We start from the raw sequence: 16,455 nt of genomic DNA, 5'->3' as shown, positions 1-16,455 counted from the left end.
ACTTACAGGCCCATTGTCTGCCAACCCTGTATATGATCTTGGATACACTCTCCATTTAGACATACCTAATTGTTTAGCTTGTTCACCCATCTATCCGTCCCTATACCCATGTTTGCTTTCACTGACAACTCAGTATTGTATATGCAAAGGGGTTCATATTTGTTGTTTGTACTGCCCATGTAACTAAAAAGAGGTCATTTTGAGGACAAAAGTGTGCCTGACCCAAGCCATGGTATTTTCGATCACCTCATATGCATGCAAAACTGGACAGTGAATAAGGAAGACCAAAGAAAAACTGATAGCTTTAAATGATGTTATTGGTGAAGACTACTGAATATACCATGGACTGCCAGAAAACAAACAAATCTGTTTTGGAAAAAGTACAGCAGAATTAGAAGCAACGATGGTGAGACTTCATCTCACATGTTATGGACATGTTGACAGGTGGGGCCACCCTGGAGAAGGACATCATGCTTGGTAAAGTGGAGGGTCAATGAAAAAGAGGTGGACACTCACAGAGATGGATTGACACAGTGACTGCAACAGTGGGTTCAGACATAGCAAGGATTGTGAGCTTGGCACAGGACCAAGCAGTGTTTTGTGCTGTTGTACGTAAGGTTACTGTGAGTCAGAACTAACTCTACAGTCACCTAATAACAACAAAATTTTCCTACCAATAAAAAAAAGATGAAACCTTGCCTTAACCTTGGTGTATTTGCAGTAGATGAGCTACTTTCAAAAGAAAAAGAGGAAAACCCAAGTAATCAGAGAGTCAGGAGTGAAGGCTGGTGAGCTGCTGCTACGGAGCCTTCACAGTTAAAGAAGGCCTAGGAACTCAAGGCCTTGGCTGTAACGTACCATGACTGTGTGTTTACACAGGTATAACACGGGGCTACTGCAAAGCCCAGAGGATTCTGGCCCTGGTGATGACGAGTCCCCATCAACCTCTTCAAGCACAGCTGTAAGCTCTTCGGTGCCAGGTATGGTGGCATGCTAGACAGGTCTCCTGTCCCCCTGCCTGTGGGGGAAGATTAACATGCCCCTGCCTGTCATCTGGTGACATCTGTTCTCACTGCCTTTTTTCCTTAGCCAGGGCTTGATATGTGTCTCAGTGTCTTGTTGCTTCCACGTGGGTACACTTCATGTGTGTCACCAGCCCATGCCTGGTCTGGAGGAAGTTGTAGGAGCAGATTTAAGTCACTAAAGGAAGGAGCTAGGTGTATCAGGAAGGGTGATCCTGAGGCAAATGATTTCCCCCAGGTTGGACTTTGATCCAGGATAGTGACTGATGGTACCAACCCACTTCCTCCTCAAAAGACAGGCAGCTGGGGCAGTGAGAAGGGTGGTTTGTAGACAAGCCACCAGGCTCCTTAGTAGGTGTTTGTCAGGTGCACTTCTCACAGTGTTTTCAGTTGAAGTGCATTTTATTTCTTTTTGACTGAAGATCTACCAGGGTATTACTTTGACCCTGAAAAGAAACGCTACTTTCGCTTGCTTCCTGGGCATAACAACTGCAACCCTCTCACGAAGGAGAGCATCCAGCAGAAGGAAATGGAGAGGAAGAGACTGCAGCTGGTGGAAGAGGACAAGCAGAGAAAGGTGGGCTCCACACTCATCCGCTCCATCAGCATCGACCCGCTGCTGAAAGGAGGTGCCAGCGGATGCCCCATTACACAGCGTACAGTGCACTTTAGGGAGTAGGGCTCGAGATTTTCCCTGACAAACCTGATGGAGTAACTAGGAATAGGCAAGGAGTCCCTCCTCCCATCCACTCAAAATTTTTTGTCTGTTTGCTGAGTTTCATCAGTAATTCTAACGTTTTGTCTTGCCCCAGTGGAAACTTGGGAAGCAGCCTGACACACTCTCGGCGACTGCATACTGGAAATAGAAAGCCCAATGCATGGCTTGGATGTGAGGGTTTCTGTGTCCCTTCTGAGTACCGCAGGCAGTCTGGGAGACAGTTTTGATATCAGGCCATTTTGATGGTTTATAGAGCAGCTGAATGGGAAATCCTGGCCTTGGGCTCGCCATAGGTCCAATAGAAAGCCCAACTAAGACCTAGGTGTCCTTCCCCATTCTGGAACTCACTAGCTTGGTGACTTCATCTTCCCAGGTAGAAACTGATGAGGGGCTTGGAAGAGACTTTCTAGCTTCCATACTTCTTGCCAAGGAGACTGTCAGATTTTTATGCATAGAATTTCTGCCAGTTTAGCACCTGTTTCTTCATTGCATCCTGTGGAGCTAAAAACATTCTCTCTTATCCCATGATAAAAGTAAAGCCTCATTGATTTTTTTCTTTTTTTTTTTTTTAACTTAGAAAGTAGCCAGAAGGGGATTTAATGCGTCATCTTTGCTACATAAAAGACAGCTGGGTTTTCTTAACAACACCAGTTATTCCCGGTAAGACAATGCCTCATCGTTACGTTTTCTTCATAACTGTTTTTCCCTTTCCTTTCTTATTTCCGTGGTCCAAGGAGACAGTTGGGATAGGATGTGTTCTGAGGATGCCTCACAGTTGAGGGGCTCCAGCCCACTGTCTGCCTTCTGCAGCTGAGAGCATGATTCTCCTCTAGGGGAGAGAGGGAGACTCCCGCAGGAGGCCGGGAGAAGGGAAATGAAATGACTGAAGGTGTTTACCCTGTCTTACTCACAAACCAGTTTTAGTTCCGTAGAAGGTCCCACAAATTCATTCCCATGAGATTTCTGCCTCCTCCTCTTCCCCATTCTAATGAATTATCCAAAAATGAAACATTAAATGGATAGGTGTGTATACAAATGTTATCTAAGTACTTGGGGTGTCTGACATAATTAAAATTCAAACTGTGAGATAGGTTGGTATTTTCTCCCAGTTTCCAGAAAAGGAGACTGAGGTTCAGAAGAGAGATGTGATTGGCCCAAAGTATAGCCAGAAAAGCAGGGTCTGTCTGGCTGCAGTGTCTGAGTTCCAGGCCCCTTGCATGCGGAAGGTGAAGAAACAAGTCTGAGGTGGCCTACAGGCACACAGCTCTCTCACTTTGGAGCAGTGCCCCCTTCGAGCCATGCAAGAGGTGCCAGACTGGGCAGGCAAGGCATGGCCTCTCCTGTATTCACTCCTTCTGAGAGGGAAAAAGGAGTTCTGGTGTTGCAGTGGTTAAAACATTTGACTGCTAACCAAAAGGTTGGCAGTTCAAACCCGGAAGCTACTTTGTGGGAGAAAGATGAGGTAGTTTGTTTCCATAAATATTTAGTGACTTGGAAACCCTATGGAGCAGTTCTGCTCTGTCCTAAAAGGGTCACTATGAGTTGGAATCAGCTTGATGGCAGTGGTTTGGTTTTTGTTCCTGTTTGTTTCCTGAAGGAAAGAGTTAGAGTCTGGTCATAAAGATCTGTTCTTCATCTGAAACCTGCTGAGTAACTGACAGGTAGAAGAGGGAAGGGGCAGTAAGCGGGGCAGCCTCACCCCGGGCTCTTCTCTTTAGTCAGGTGTCCTTTAGCACGTGTTTGATCTCTCCAGGCCTTTCTCTCTTCACCTCAAGAGAAAGTGTTGTATCACATGATCTAAAAACCAATCCCTTCTAGTTCTGACTTTCTTCAGTTTCATGGACAGGTCACCCGTTTTTTTGGTTTTCGTTTTCCTAAGAGTTCCGTGATAAAACCAAAATTCAGATTAGTTGGGATCTTGCTAAGTTCTGTTGCTGGAAGGTCATATGGAGAACGGCAGCTAGGAGAAGTGGGCTTACGTTCTGCCCTTTCCCACCCCCCGAGTCTTTCTCATGGCTGTCTTGGCATAGAGTCTGTGCCCTGTCTGTCCCCCGTCTCCCCTGCAGTCTAGCCCACGAGCTGCGAGTGAGCTGCATGCAGAAGAGAAAGGTCTGCATCCAGAGCTCGGATCCTTCTGCTTTGGCAAGTGACCAATTTAACCTCATACTGGTGAGTAGACGGGAGATGCTTGTGGCTGGGAGGGGCATGGCAGCCGTCCTCAGGACACTTTCCGGCTTAGTGTTAGCTTTTGTCATGCCTGGCTTTGTAGAAGCTGACTGCCATAAAGCAGGAGGTGCTGTCTTGGTTTTGTGCTTTTAACAAGCGCCTGCTGGCTACCTGGTGGCAGACACCAAGCTGGTAGGGCAGGCTGTGCTGTGACCATTGTCACTTTTCCCCCTTCAGCTGTCATTTTGCATCAGAGCCTGGGCCCAGTCACACATTGGCTGAAAAGGACTTCAGAGTACCTTTCGCTTGGATGTGCTGGGTACACAGCTGGAAGGGTACCCAGGAGACCAGCGTGCTTCTGATCCTTCTAAACTGAGGCAGGGTTTGGTGGCCAAAGCTGAAGCTGCATTGTGCCTTTGGTAGCAACAGCCTGTGTGGCATGTGCCTGCAGGCCTGTGTCTGTCCCTGGGCCAGCACATCCAGCACACCTTATCACTTCATTTGCAGGGAATAGAAAGTCTTTCTGTGCCTTTGATTAGACCCAGGGTGGGAGCCAACAGCCAAACTCACAAGCCCAGTGGCAAGGAAAATGTTGGCCAAGAGCTAGAGGATCTCCTGTAATCAAAAGGTGCCAGATGTCTCAGCACAACTAGGAATACCATGGACCACTGAAAGCATGGCCTATCAGGCAAGCCCTGTCCTTCCTGGAGGCCAATGGAAAGCCAGGGAGTGGAAGAGAAGACACAAACACAAAGAGCCTGGGTTCAGTGTCTGATGGAAGGACTGGAGGCTGAAGCTACAGAGTTGACCTTTGAGGTTAATGCTGAGTCTTCTTGTTCTGGAGACTTCCACAGCAGGGTCCCTCCAAAGCAGGGTACTGGGGGACAGAACTCATATTCTGTCCTCTGGCTGCTATGCTGTGTGTTTGGGGTACCATTTTATCTGAATCAATAGAATATTTTCTTGTGGTGGGCTTGCCTCAGGAGCTCCCCTGGGTTCTTCAGTAGCCCAGGTGGGGACTATGGAGGGTGTGGACTCTGGAGTCTGGTGGTGCACAGGTTCCTTGTTCTGAGCGTGAGCTTCCTGGTCCTCGTGCTTTGTAGGGTGATTCCGTTGTATCGCCTCACACAGTCTGTGCATGCTAGCTTCTGAACACAAGGGCTCTTTGGTAGTTTTCCTGTCCCAAAAGTTATAGGTGACTCTGGCAGTCTGGTGTGAACCAGAGGGCTTGGAAGGGCAGTTTGCCACTCAGCAATCCAATTTTTCAGATCTGATTCTAGTCACTTTTGATGATTCTCCCAAGAACACAGCTGTTCTTCTGAGTGAACTTGCAAAGTCAATGCCATGTCACCAACATCCCAGCCTAGCTCGTTGTATACACACACGATGTATATGAGTTTGTGTGTGTATTTATCAGTATATACAAAACACAAATATTTAGAGGTTTTACTTTGAAGTAATTATTAACCACACTATTATTTTAAATGAATAAAAAAAATCGTAAAAATAGCCCACATTCCAATGTAGTCTTTTTTATCATGCTTTTTCCTTTTTGCCGAACCTTTTTTCCCCTTGGTGGTAACATGTTGTTGTTGTGTGCTGTCAAGTCGGACCTGACTCATAGCGACCCCTCCTTGGGTTTCCAAGGCAGTATCACTACAGAAGTAGATTGCCCAATCTTCCTTCCGAGGAGTGGCTGGTGGGTTTGAACTGCCAGCCTTCTGGTTAGCAGTCAAGTGCCTTAGGCACTATGCTACCAGAGCTCCTGGTGGTAACACAGTGCCTGTGTTATGTATATACAGTTCAGTATCCTACTTTCATCCTTTGACTAGCGCCCCCCACATTGCCGCATGGCTTTCATGATAGTCACGTAGTATGTCGCCACGTAGCTACCCCTCATTCATCTGAACAGTTCCTCTGAGTGGACATTTGGACTCTTCTAAACCATGCAGAACGCAGACTTCCTAACCAGGCCCCCTCACTTCAGTTCTTATCCCTGCTGCTGAGTTGTTAGACCAGACAGCTGTTAGCTTTGTCCAGAGATAGCCACGTAGCCATTTCCAGAGTAGGTTGAAATTTAAGCCATCTCCACCCTCCCTCACTGACAAGCACCCTGGTGAAAGTGCACAGGGCATCTGGGCCCGGAGAGGCATGCAGTTGGTCAGAAGGTCTTAGGTAGCCTGCCGGCCTCAGCCTTCAAGGTCATCTGCTGTCCACTTTGCTTCTCTAGGCGAATACCAACAAGGACCAGGTCTTCACAGTCATCGATGTCAAAGGTGGTGGCTCCAAGTACAGCATCATCAACCTCAGCCATCTGCGGATCCCGTCACCCACTGTGAGAATGTATGAAAACCTATACTTCACCAACCGGAAGGTACACTCACCCACCCCTTTAGCCTGTCAGCCCACTCTGCGTTGGGGTCCTGGGCGCTCCAGTGCAAGAAATGGCTTTCCAGATCCAGAGGAAAGGAGAGAGCTATGTGAAGATGGCCAGGCATAGTTGCCTCATTTCCCCAAGAGTCAAATTGAAATCTAGTTACCGAGAATCCATGGTGGAAGCAAAGAGCCTCAAGAGTTTCTCGTCTTGGGAGAGGCGATGAGCGTGTGTGGTGGGAGGTAGGCTTGAAGCAGTGCTGCTCTACCTGGTTGTGAGGCCCTTCCCTCCAGGATAATCATGAGGTGATCCAAATGAGCCCCTGCCAGGGCACAGAGGTCTGGGATGTTCTGACCATAAGGGTTCTCCTCTCAGCTCCAGGAGAATGCCTCAGTCAGCCAGTCTGCACTGGACACTGTGGCTGACACTGAGGTCTAGACAAATACAAGGAGCTTGCCATCTGGGGGCCACCTTTAAATTGCAGGGAGGTAATGGATGCATCTGTGACTTTCTGTTCAGTCTGGACATAAGCTACAAGATGGGTACAGGTTGAAAGTGGTTTGGGGTGAAATAAGATCTAGTTCCCCGTTTGCAGAGTTAGGTTTGGCCCCCTGTTGTTGTAGAGAGTTCAGCCCTGCCCAAGAGGGTATACCAGACATCTCACTGTGGCCCATGCTGATGAGGAAGGACTGAAGCCTGGAGATTACTCCTTCCTCTCCGTCCCCTTCAAGGCCCTAGATGGCAGGGCACAGAAGTCCCTTGTTCTCAGAATGCTCGTTGAGCTCATTTTAGACATGCAAGATCTGTAGAAAGAAGTCACACGTGTACATCCCCAGAAATTATTCCCAAAACAGTATTGTTCTTTTTTTCTCTGTGATTTGCCAGTCAAACCAGTCATCTGTCTGCCATGTGCTTCCTCCCCAGGTGAATTCTGTGTGCTGGGCCTCACTGAATCACTTGGATTCCCATATTCTGTATCTTTTGGTGGGTGAAGAGGTTTGGTAAACAGGCACACCCTGCTAGGGACCTGGGCATTCTGGGGGTTTGTGAGATGGCACAAGTGTCTGAGGGGCCAGAGGGCTGAACCATTCTGCTCCAGGACAGAGCAGCCCACCAGAGTAGGCACCAAGACTTCCCGCAGAACACAGAGAAGTCGTCGAGGTCCCCGTGATGGCTGTTTCTCAGGAGTGGCATTGTCAGTGTGCCAGGCGCTGCTCTGAGAGCTTCATGTGTAAGTGGACCAGGATCAGAACCCTGGCAGGCCCGCCCCTGAGCCTGCCCACCTCATCACTGTGTCATGCAGCATCAGCCTCGAATCACCAGACAGATCAAGCATCTGTTCCAGACAGAGGACGCTGCAGCAGAAAGGACTTAAAGCCATGGGAAGGAACAACAAATGCTGCTGGGGCCGAGTGGGAGAAGCCGAGAGCAGCAGGGCTAGTGGTCTGGAGGTGGAGAGGGGACCTTCCCACAGAAGGCTGAGGTCAAGGACCAAAGAAAAGGTTCCTTTGGCCTGGGCCTGAGTGTGTGGGCCCTGGGCTGGGGGACCTTCTTGAGAGTGCTCTCGATTTCTAGCTTGTGCCTCTCCAGAGGGCGACCAAGGGCTCTCCTGCTAGTTGCCCAGCAGTGCAGCGTCAGGGTGGCTACACCTTCCCCTGGGAGTCTTGGGGGTTCTTGATGTTGCACAAGACAACTGCCCATCATATGCTTCAAGGATATTGTTTGACCCAACATCAAAGCCACATGTTAATGAGCCTACCCTTGATTCCATTCCCACAGTAAATGGGTTCTTGATGTCATGTGACTACTCATTGCAGATATCATGAGTTGGCTTGAGGTTAGCATTAGATAGTATCTGTGAACACTTCGCACAGTGCCTAGCATATCATAGGCCCTCCACAAATTATAGCTGAACCAGAACTTGTTTTTTCTGTTTCATGTGTGTATCTCAAATGGGTTTAGAGCCATTAGATAAAGACCTGATACCAAGTCTTGTAGGACAAACACAAAACACTGTGTGTTCTGTAAATCAATGTGGCTGTGGCTTTTGTTTGGTGGGGTCTGTGAGTAATGGAGCTACCTGTACTGGGATGTCTAACCAGAGGAGAGAAGAGGCCAGGCTTAAGAGAAAGAAAACAAGACCTTCACTTTCACTTCTGTTCTTAAAACAGCAAGGTATGTTCTTGTGTTTCTTTAAGGAGATGATAAAAACCTGCATAATTAGGTTTCAAAGTATGGTCTATTGTAACTTAATCAGCTTGCCCTCTGGTGGTTATTTCAAGTAATCTTCAGGCTTTTGTGCACTTACTGTTTCTACAGAAGTTCACAGAACTATTGCCCTTCACAAAAAATGACACCTTGTTCAGACTTGTGCTCTGCATCCCAGCCCCATCCCCCAAGAGTGGTGGGATGTTATACTGAGTGCATTATACTCACTCTTACTGAGCTCTTGGTTAACCTTGGCCTGTTAGGGATTAAAACTATGGAATTCATCCTGTAAGTACTATACAGTTTGAATATAACCTGAGTTTCAATCATAGTAACCAAAAGTACACATGAGTAAGGATGTTCTCTCATCTTCACTCTTCAGACAGAGGCAAAACACGTTTACTTAGGAAGGAACTGGGCTGCTGTCTGATGAGCTGTGTGGTACAGAACTTACCATCCAAAGCAACGTGAGAGATTGTGAGTTCTCTACAATGGCTTTTCAGATGTTTACATTTTCCAATGAAGTATATGTGCATTTATTCAACCAACATCTGCCAAGCACATCCAATCCCTGTGCAAGGTGCTAGAGATAGCAGATCAACAGGCAATTAGTCAACACAGTCATACCTATGAGGGCAGCTGAATACAAGAGGGATGACGGGAGTGGGACAGCCTTCTTGGAGGTGACGTCCACATAGGAAGGAGGGACCAGTCAGAGAGGACATGGCTTGGTGTCCATGGTGTCTGGCTGGGTAGGGCCTTGCAGGACTGATTCCTCAGGGATGGTCCTGGAGGATTGCAACCATGCAATTGTTTTTCAGGATTTCTGTGGTAGCCATGTGGAGGCATAGAGCTCTCACGGCGGGCTGCTGCAGGGGTCTCAGAGGGCAGTGATGAGGGCTTGAATGAATGCCGCAGGAAGCCCAAGTCTGAAAGAGGTTTGGGATTTGGCCGGTGAAGCATGTTGGTGGAAGGAGTCCAAGGATAAAACTGGGAGGCAACAGTGTTCTATGGTGGGGTAAGGAAGAGAAACCCATTCTCTCTTCCATGGAGCCTGAGAAGGGACCTTTAGAGCAATGGAAGGAAAGCTAGGAAAGAGCAGTGGTGTGGAGGCCAAGAAGTGGGGAGGATATGGTTAAAAATTGTGCCACTGGTCAGGGCTGAGAAGTTTTCATCCAATTTAGAAACCAGCAGCTCACAGAGACCTTGGTGGGAACATTTCACTGGCAAGGTCAGAGGTGGGTTCAAAGAGACTGGGAATAAGCATAGGCTCCTCTTGGGAAGATTGGCTGTGAAGGGAAAGGGAGGGAAACCAAGTCGATCAGAAGAAGACAGACAACCGAACAGAAAAATGGCAAAGGATATAAAGAGCAATTCAAAGAATAAGAAATCCAATGGCTATAATCATCAATTACCAATATACCACTAACGGGAATGCAAGTGAAACTAACACTGACATACCATCTTCCAGCCATTCAGATAAGCAAACATTTTAAAGGCTAACAAGTGTGGGCACATGGGGCACCTGAGGAAATCTGCTGGTGTGAGTAAATTGGTACAGCCACGTTGGAGGGGAATTTGGCCATTGTTAGTAGAGGTGAAGATGCAAGTACTCCACTCTAGGTGTAGATGGTAACTCATTTCTTTCAAAGTGCAGTCATAACCCACCAGTGGGACATTAAATCAATTTATTGAGTGGCATTTTTTAATGATATAGACTAGAAAATATCAGTTTCATCATTAGTAAAGGTAAACATGAAACTCTTGCTTCAGGTATTTGTGGGTATATACTCAGTTGTGTAAAATGAAACTCTTACCCTGGGTTTTAGAAGCACTGCCTTAGAGATGCTCCCACACCTGGGAGGGGGGAAGTGAGAGAGGTGGCTCATCAAACCAAAAAACCAAACCAAACTCACTGCCGTCAAGTCGGTCCCTACTCATAGCAACCCCTCCTTGGGTTTCCAAGGGGGTGTCTCTACAGAAGTAGATTGCCCAATCTTCCTTCCAAGGAGTGGCTGGTAGGTTTGAACCACCAGCCTTCTGGTTAGCAGTCAAATGCCTTTGGTAGAGCAAAAACCAACAACGACCTGAGTGCCCACCAGCAGGGGGCAGGATCACTCAGGAGTGGTGTAGCTATACAAAGGAAGACTGGTAAACTGGAGCTACCCTACAACACAGGAGCTCTGATAGCATAGTGGCTAAGTCACTTGCCTGCTAACCAGAAGGCTGACGGTTCAAACCCACCAGCCACTCCTCGGAAGGAAGGTTGGGCAGTCCTACTTCCGTAGTGATACTGCCTCGGAAAGGCATATGACTATGAGTCGGGGCCGACTCGACGGCAAACAACAACAACAACCCTACAACACACATAAACCTGGGGGAGGACGGAGCTGGCTAGAACAGTTGTCAGACAGAGCATGCCATTTATTTGTGTTTTAAAAACAAACAGTGCTTTATGTTTATGGACAACATGTAAAGTATTATAGATGACCTAGAAGAACTCATGCCAGTTTTAGAATAGTGATTTTCTCTGAGTGGGGTAGAAGGGGGAATTGGATTGGGGAGGGTAAAACAGGGCATTTCAACATTATCTGTGGTATTTTTTCACTTTAAAAAATATCTGAAGCTGTCTGTATTTGGAAAAATGTCAACGCGTTAAATCTGGGTGATGGGTGTTACTCTCTGCCCCACTTTGTGTGTCTGTGTGATTTTCTGAAGGGTATTCATGCCTGTCCTTCCTGCCCCCCGAGGAGACTCTTGTGCCTTACTGTCCTTAACAGCTTTTTCCAGGCTGTGCCGCATGGGAATCGCAAACACTCCAGGCTGCGCCACTCTGCTCCCAGCTACACTGTTCGCCCATAGTCACCCAGGTACAAGGCCCTTTTCCTTTGAGTAAGCAGGTGTTGGCCCTTGTGCCTCCCAGGAGCTGCAGCCCACAACATGAGCTTTGTAGGGATGGCTTGGAGAGGAATGTGAGGACGACAGGCTGAATGAGCCCAGGTCAGAGTTTGCGGGGTGGAGGGCAGTCTGTAGAAGCAATGGCGCGAAAGCTTCTTAAGTCTGGTGCCAGGATTAGTGCGGGAAGCATGTACACCCTTACTGTGTCCTCTCCTTTCTACCCCTTTTGGGTCATTTCAGCAACCAGAGCAGTGTTCAGGTATGTCCATCAAAATGTGAGAGATGAAAACATTCTTCAGGGCTGCCTGTATGGATCCTTTCAGAGAGCATCTATTAAGCTCCTACTGTACAGCAAGGAGCTCTGGTGGCGTAGTGGAAAGGCATGTGGCTGCTAACTAGAAAGTCAGCAGTGCCTAATCCACCAGCTGCCCTGAGGAACGAAGATGGGGTGATCTATTTCCATAAAGATTTACCACCTTGGAAACCCAAAGGGGGTTGCTAAGAGGCAGAATCGACTCGATGCCAGTGAGTTTGTTTTTTGTTTTTTTTTTTGGTTCAGCAGGCACTCTCAGGGGTACTTAGATTCTGTCTGGCTGAAGGCAACTGGACATCTCTCCTTCCTGGCAGCATTCAGAATCTTAAGTTTTCAGTCTTCCAGAGAATTTAATGAAACAAGGGCAAGCCTTTAAGAGTGCAGGCTTCGGGCAAACCTGGCACAAACCCCAGCCCTGCCCCTCACTGCCTCTGTGAACTGAAGATAACACCCACCCCATCAGTTTACGTGGGAGATTAAATGAGGCAAGCCACACTCAGCCCAGTGCCTGCATTTCATCTTACCAATCACTCACGAGGGGAGAGATTATTGCCACCATTTTACAAATGAGGAAACTGAGGCAAAGCAAGGTTCAGAATTTGCCTCATGAAACTGATGTATATGGTGTTAAAAGTTAGGATGGTGATTACCTTTGGGTAGGGATGGGGTAGTAATTGGGAAGGGGGCATGAGAAAGGCTTCTGGGTGCTGGAATGTTCTATTTCTTAATCTGGTGTGGCTACATGGCTATTTTTACTTTGTGATAATTCACTAACTGTAACTTAAGATTTGTAGTTATATATATCAATTTTAAAAGTTTAATTTTGTTTTTCTTTCCTTGAGACACAACTAGAAGGTAGTGGAGATGGGCTGACCATCTTGTTTTTAGTACCATACTGCCTCCTGCTACTGATAATACTGTTGACAGTACTGGGAAGAGAGGACAGCTGCAGGCGTTCCCTTTCCAGTAACCACTTTGGGTCAGGTGCTCTGGCTGAGTGTCTCAACCCAGAATGCAACCAGAGTAGAGAACCTTCTGGTTGGATCCCTGTGTAGCAACTAGGCCTCCCTCTTTCATGGGCATCCAAAAGGATTAGGGAGTCGTTTTGTGAATATGTCTGGGCTTGTAGAGGTTTCCCAGATCGGATGGTCAGTGGCCTGGCAGCACAGAGCCACACTTCATCTTCTCTGTGCCCTTCAGTGGTAAGAGACCAGCCTGGCGTGCTCTGCAGTTTCCGGATTCCCACTGCCTGGTCCTGTGCGTGGTCCCTGAATATCCAAGCAAGTAACTGCTTTAGCACAGGTGAGCGTGGCTGCCTCCCCCAGTGCCCAGAGTGAAGGACCACAACAGACCTTAAGCCCCACTGCCCAGCAGTCCCACTCTACAGACTGCAGGTAACACTGGTGTCACTAGCTCATCTCTGTCTCCACCAGGCTTGTCTCGGCAGGTCCTGCTGACCAACGTGGTGACAGGACACCGGCAGTTATTCAGGACCAGCAGCGATGTCCTGGCCCAGCAGTTTGCTGTCTTGGTGGGTTGAAATTGGAAGGTGCTTACATAAAGTTCCCCAAGAGTAGAAATTTTGCTGGATAGAAATTGGATCCCTGCATGGCATCCGAAAGGATTAGTGGGTTACCTTGTGAATGTGTCTGGGCTGAATGAAAGTTAGCTGTTCCAAAAATGCTAGCTAAGCTGGGTTTAAATAACTTGCTGTTTAAATGAATTTTTAGCAATTCTTGAGTCCTTGGATTGGCCAGCAGGACAAATAATGGGAAAAAATACACAAATTAAGTCCCAAGGCATAGCATTTACTGGTTTAATCCACAGCTTTCAAGTTGCTGCTTTCATAAAGTTAAAAATCAAAATTCTAGCCATTGTTGTATTTGAAAGACTTGCCCATTAGAATATGTCATCTTTCTTGGAAAGTGTGGAAATATTCCTTATAAAGGAGGGAGTCTGCTGACCCGTCTTGGGCAATGGGCACGGGTTTCCTTCAGGCATTCCCGTCATTTCTCCTCTCTTTGGGACACCACATCTTTACCTGGGTCTCTCATCTTTCCTACTCCATCTCCATCACCTCAGCTTCTCACAAAGGACTTGGCTGGCTGGGGGGCTGCTGTTAGAGACCTAAGCTGTCAGTGGGGCAGCTCCTGGGACACGAATGCTCCCCACAAGGACACATTGGGACTCATCTTCTCTTCCCATTCTATTGAGACCCAAACACTAACTCATCTCCACCTGCACCTTCTGATGGGCTGGGATAGGGGAAGTAAGGAGTTATGTGGGCATACCCCACCTTGGATCAGTAGTAATAGCTGGGTACTGAACAGTCCCTCTTTTCACAGGCCCCTTTGCTATTTAATGGCTGTCGTTCCGGGGAGATCTTTGCCATTGATCTGCGTTCTCAAAGTCGAGGCAAGGGTTGGGAGACCATGCATCTGTCCCATGATTCAGCGGTGACCTCTGTGCAGATCCTCCAACATGAGAGATGCCTGATGGCATCTGACATGTCTGGAAAGGTAAGAGTAGCACCTAGGGTTACAGGAATGTTTGGACCAGCCTTCTGCCAGGTGAAGGGGTGATTAGAAGGGACTCTTATATCAAGAAGCCAGGCCAGAAAAGGGAGTGGGAGACCAGGCACGTTAAATACTGTTCAGGAGCTATGTTGCCCATGATGAAACAGGGCAGGCCTAATCTGGCCAGGGAGAAATGAAAAGAGTTCTTTGGTTATAAGCTTTTAAAGGATTGTAGGGCTCAGGAATCTGAGATTAAGGTCTCAGAGACCTTGGAGACCACCCTGCCCTCCCTGGCTTCTGCACCTTGGGTTCACCATGTACCTGCTGGGCCCTCCCTAACAACCCCTTGTGTTTTTACCCCAGATCAAGCTATGGGACCTGAGGACCACTAAATGTTTAAGGCAGTTTGAAGGTCATGTGAATGAGTACGCCTACCTGCCCCTGCATGTGCACGAGGAAGAAGGACTCGTGATGGCAGGTACCTGGGGAAGGGAAAATTCTATCCCATCAGATACTGTCCCTAAGGGCCCCTAGCACCTTAAACAGCAGAAGCTGCAGGAAGAGAGGCAGACGTAAGCTGCTCAGAAATAGAATGGAACAAAGGCAAATGTCAACGGTTGGGAACAAGGTACCAGAAGAAAAATGGATTGGATATAAGGGAACAGCGGTTTGAACATCCACATGCCAGTGGGCAAACATCACCTCAGAAGCTGGCAAGAGCTGGGTGCAATAGAACAGGAGCTGTGGGGCAGGGCTTGGGTTTAAGTCTATTCCCCAGGCCAGCAATCACTGGGACCCTTACCACGCAGTTGTCCTGTCTGAAAACACGGGCTTCCTGATTTTCTACTTGCATTTCCACTAGAGGGTGCTGAGAAAGGAAATTAAGATCATTGTAACTGTTTCCTGGCCCCTCAGATGAACACCGTCTCTGCGGATCCGTGGCCTATAGAACAGGGGCAGAGCTTTCTAGCCACTAAACCCCCTTGAAGGGAGTTAGTTACAAGTTGATTGCACATTATGCTTCTGGGCTATAGTATATTTTAATATGAAAAATCAATGTTTTTAACTGGGAAAGAATATTGGCGATTGTGCTCTCAGTTTTCATGAATCCTCAAATTTGCTAATACAGTGTACCACAGAATGTCCTTATCCCCCATGAAACTCTTTAATGGTGGCTAAGAAGCATCACTTTGTTAGAACTCTTAAGACTATTTCCATTAAGGTTTCATTTCAAAAGAACTTTTGTGTGCTAGAGAATAGAGAAGCACTAAGCCTTGAGAGGCCACTGTGGGGTGGTCAGCTAGCTGCAGTAAAACTCACTGCACAGCCTGAAGTCATCCCTGTCAAGGGAGCCCCTACTACAGTGTTAATAGTCTTAGGAGTCAACTGATCACAACTATTCATGTGAAATCTGTGGATGCCAGTGGTATGCCTTCTTATCTGCAGTCACATGTGTGTGTCTGGGCTACCATAACTAATGGGTGTTGTGTGTTACATTCCCTAAAGACTAACTGGTCTTATGAACTGAACCATGAACCACAGAGAGCCCTGGGAGCTGTCCCTTGATTTTCCTTGAACATGTGTCTGGTTTTACAGTGGGTATAAATGAAGAGGTCTGGTTACCTCCTGAAGTCAGCTGCATAGCATCTAGACCAGGTGGACTAAACTCTCTTGACTAGCCCTTGACACCAAGAGACGCAGAATCCTTAACCCGTTAACCAGGACAACTACTGAGCCACCCAAGGTGACCACAGCAGCCTGTGTGTCTTACAACTTTGAATTCCTGTAACTGGTTATGGTTCTAGAGCACCAGACACATCTTAGGAATAGATATAACTTCCACCTAGGTGTTTTTTATTTTGGTTCTTTTGCATTCTCTAACCTGCCACATCTTTTCCATGTAGTGGGCCAAGACTGCTACACGAGAATCTGGAGCCTCCATGATGCCCACCTGCTCAGAACCATACCCTCCCCCTACCCGGCCTCCAAGGAGGACATCCCCAGCGTGGCCTTCTCTTCTCGGCTCGGGGGCTTCCAGGGAGGGTCAGGGCTGCTCATGGCTGTCAGGCAGGACCTCTATTATTTCTCCTACAACTGATTCTGCTGGGGGCAGCCTGGACAATGTGGGTTTGACTTACAAAGGTAAAGAACAGCCATTGCTGTTCTATTTTAAGCAATTTTAAATGGGTGCTCAGTGTACACAGATGCTAGCCATCAGCTGCAGGGGTGATGTTAAGTGT

The 16,455-nt window shown here is 47.6% G+C and overlaps 1 protein-coding gene across 1 annotated transcript in view; it reads left to right on the top strand.

Annotated features, from left to right (window-relative positions):
• DCAF4 (DDB1 and CUL4 associated factor 4) overlaps positions 1 to 16,313 on the top strand; it is a 21,813-nt gene extending 5,500 nt beyond the window's left edge. Inside the window, exons 2-13 of the mRNA XM_007941400.1 lie at positions 880 to 980; positions 1,445 to 1,599; positions 2,318 to 2,400; positions 3,807 to 3,909; positions 6,137 to 6,280; positions 7,205 to 7,254; positions 11,279 to 11,358; positions 12,900 to 13,001; positions 13,133 to 13,230; positions 14,045 to 14,218; positions 14,579 to 14,693; positions 16,120 to 16,313. Of these exons, the coding sequence (XP_007939591.1) occupies positions 880 to 980; positions 1,445 to 1,599; positions 2,318 to 2,400; positions 3,807 to 3,909; positions 6,137 to 6,280; positions 7,205 to 7,254; positions 11,279 to 11,358; positions 12,900 to 13,001; positions 13,133 to 13,230; positions 14,045 to 14,218; positions 14,579 to 14,693; positions 16,120 to 16,313 (1,399 nt within the window). The remainder of the gene's footprint in view (positions 1 to 879; positions 981 to 1,444; positions 1,600 to 2,317; positions 2,401 to 3,806; positions 3,910 to 6,136; positions 6,281 to 7,204; positions 7,255 to 11,278; positions 11,359 to 12,899; positions 13,002 to 13,132; positions 13,231 to 14,044; positions 14,219 to 14,578; positions 14,694 to 16,119) is intronic.
• The last annotated feature ends 142 nt before the right edge of the window (positions 16,314 to 16,455 follow it).

This window comes from Orycteropus afer, unplaced genomic scaffold, assembly GCF_000298275.1.
Source record: "Orycteropus afer afer isolate SDZICR_OR568_19922 unplaced genomic scaffold, OryAfe1.0 scaffold00079, whole genome shotgun sequence".
In the NCBI taxonomy this organism is placed as follows: domain Eukaryota; kingdom Metazoa; phylum Chordata; class Mammalia; order Tubulidentata; family Orycteropodidae; genus Orycteropus; species Orycteropus afer.
Note: the sequence above shows the minus strand (reverse complement) of the source record. Positions and strands in the feature narration are given on the sequence as shown.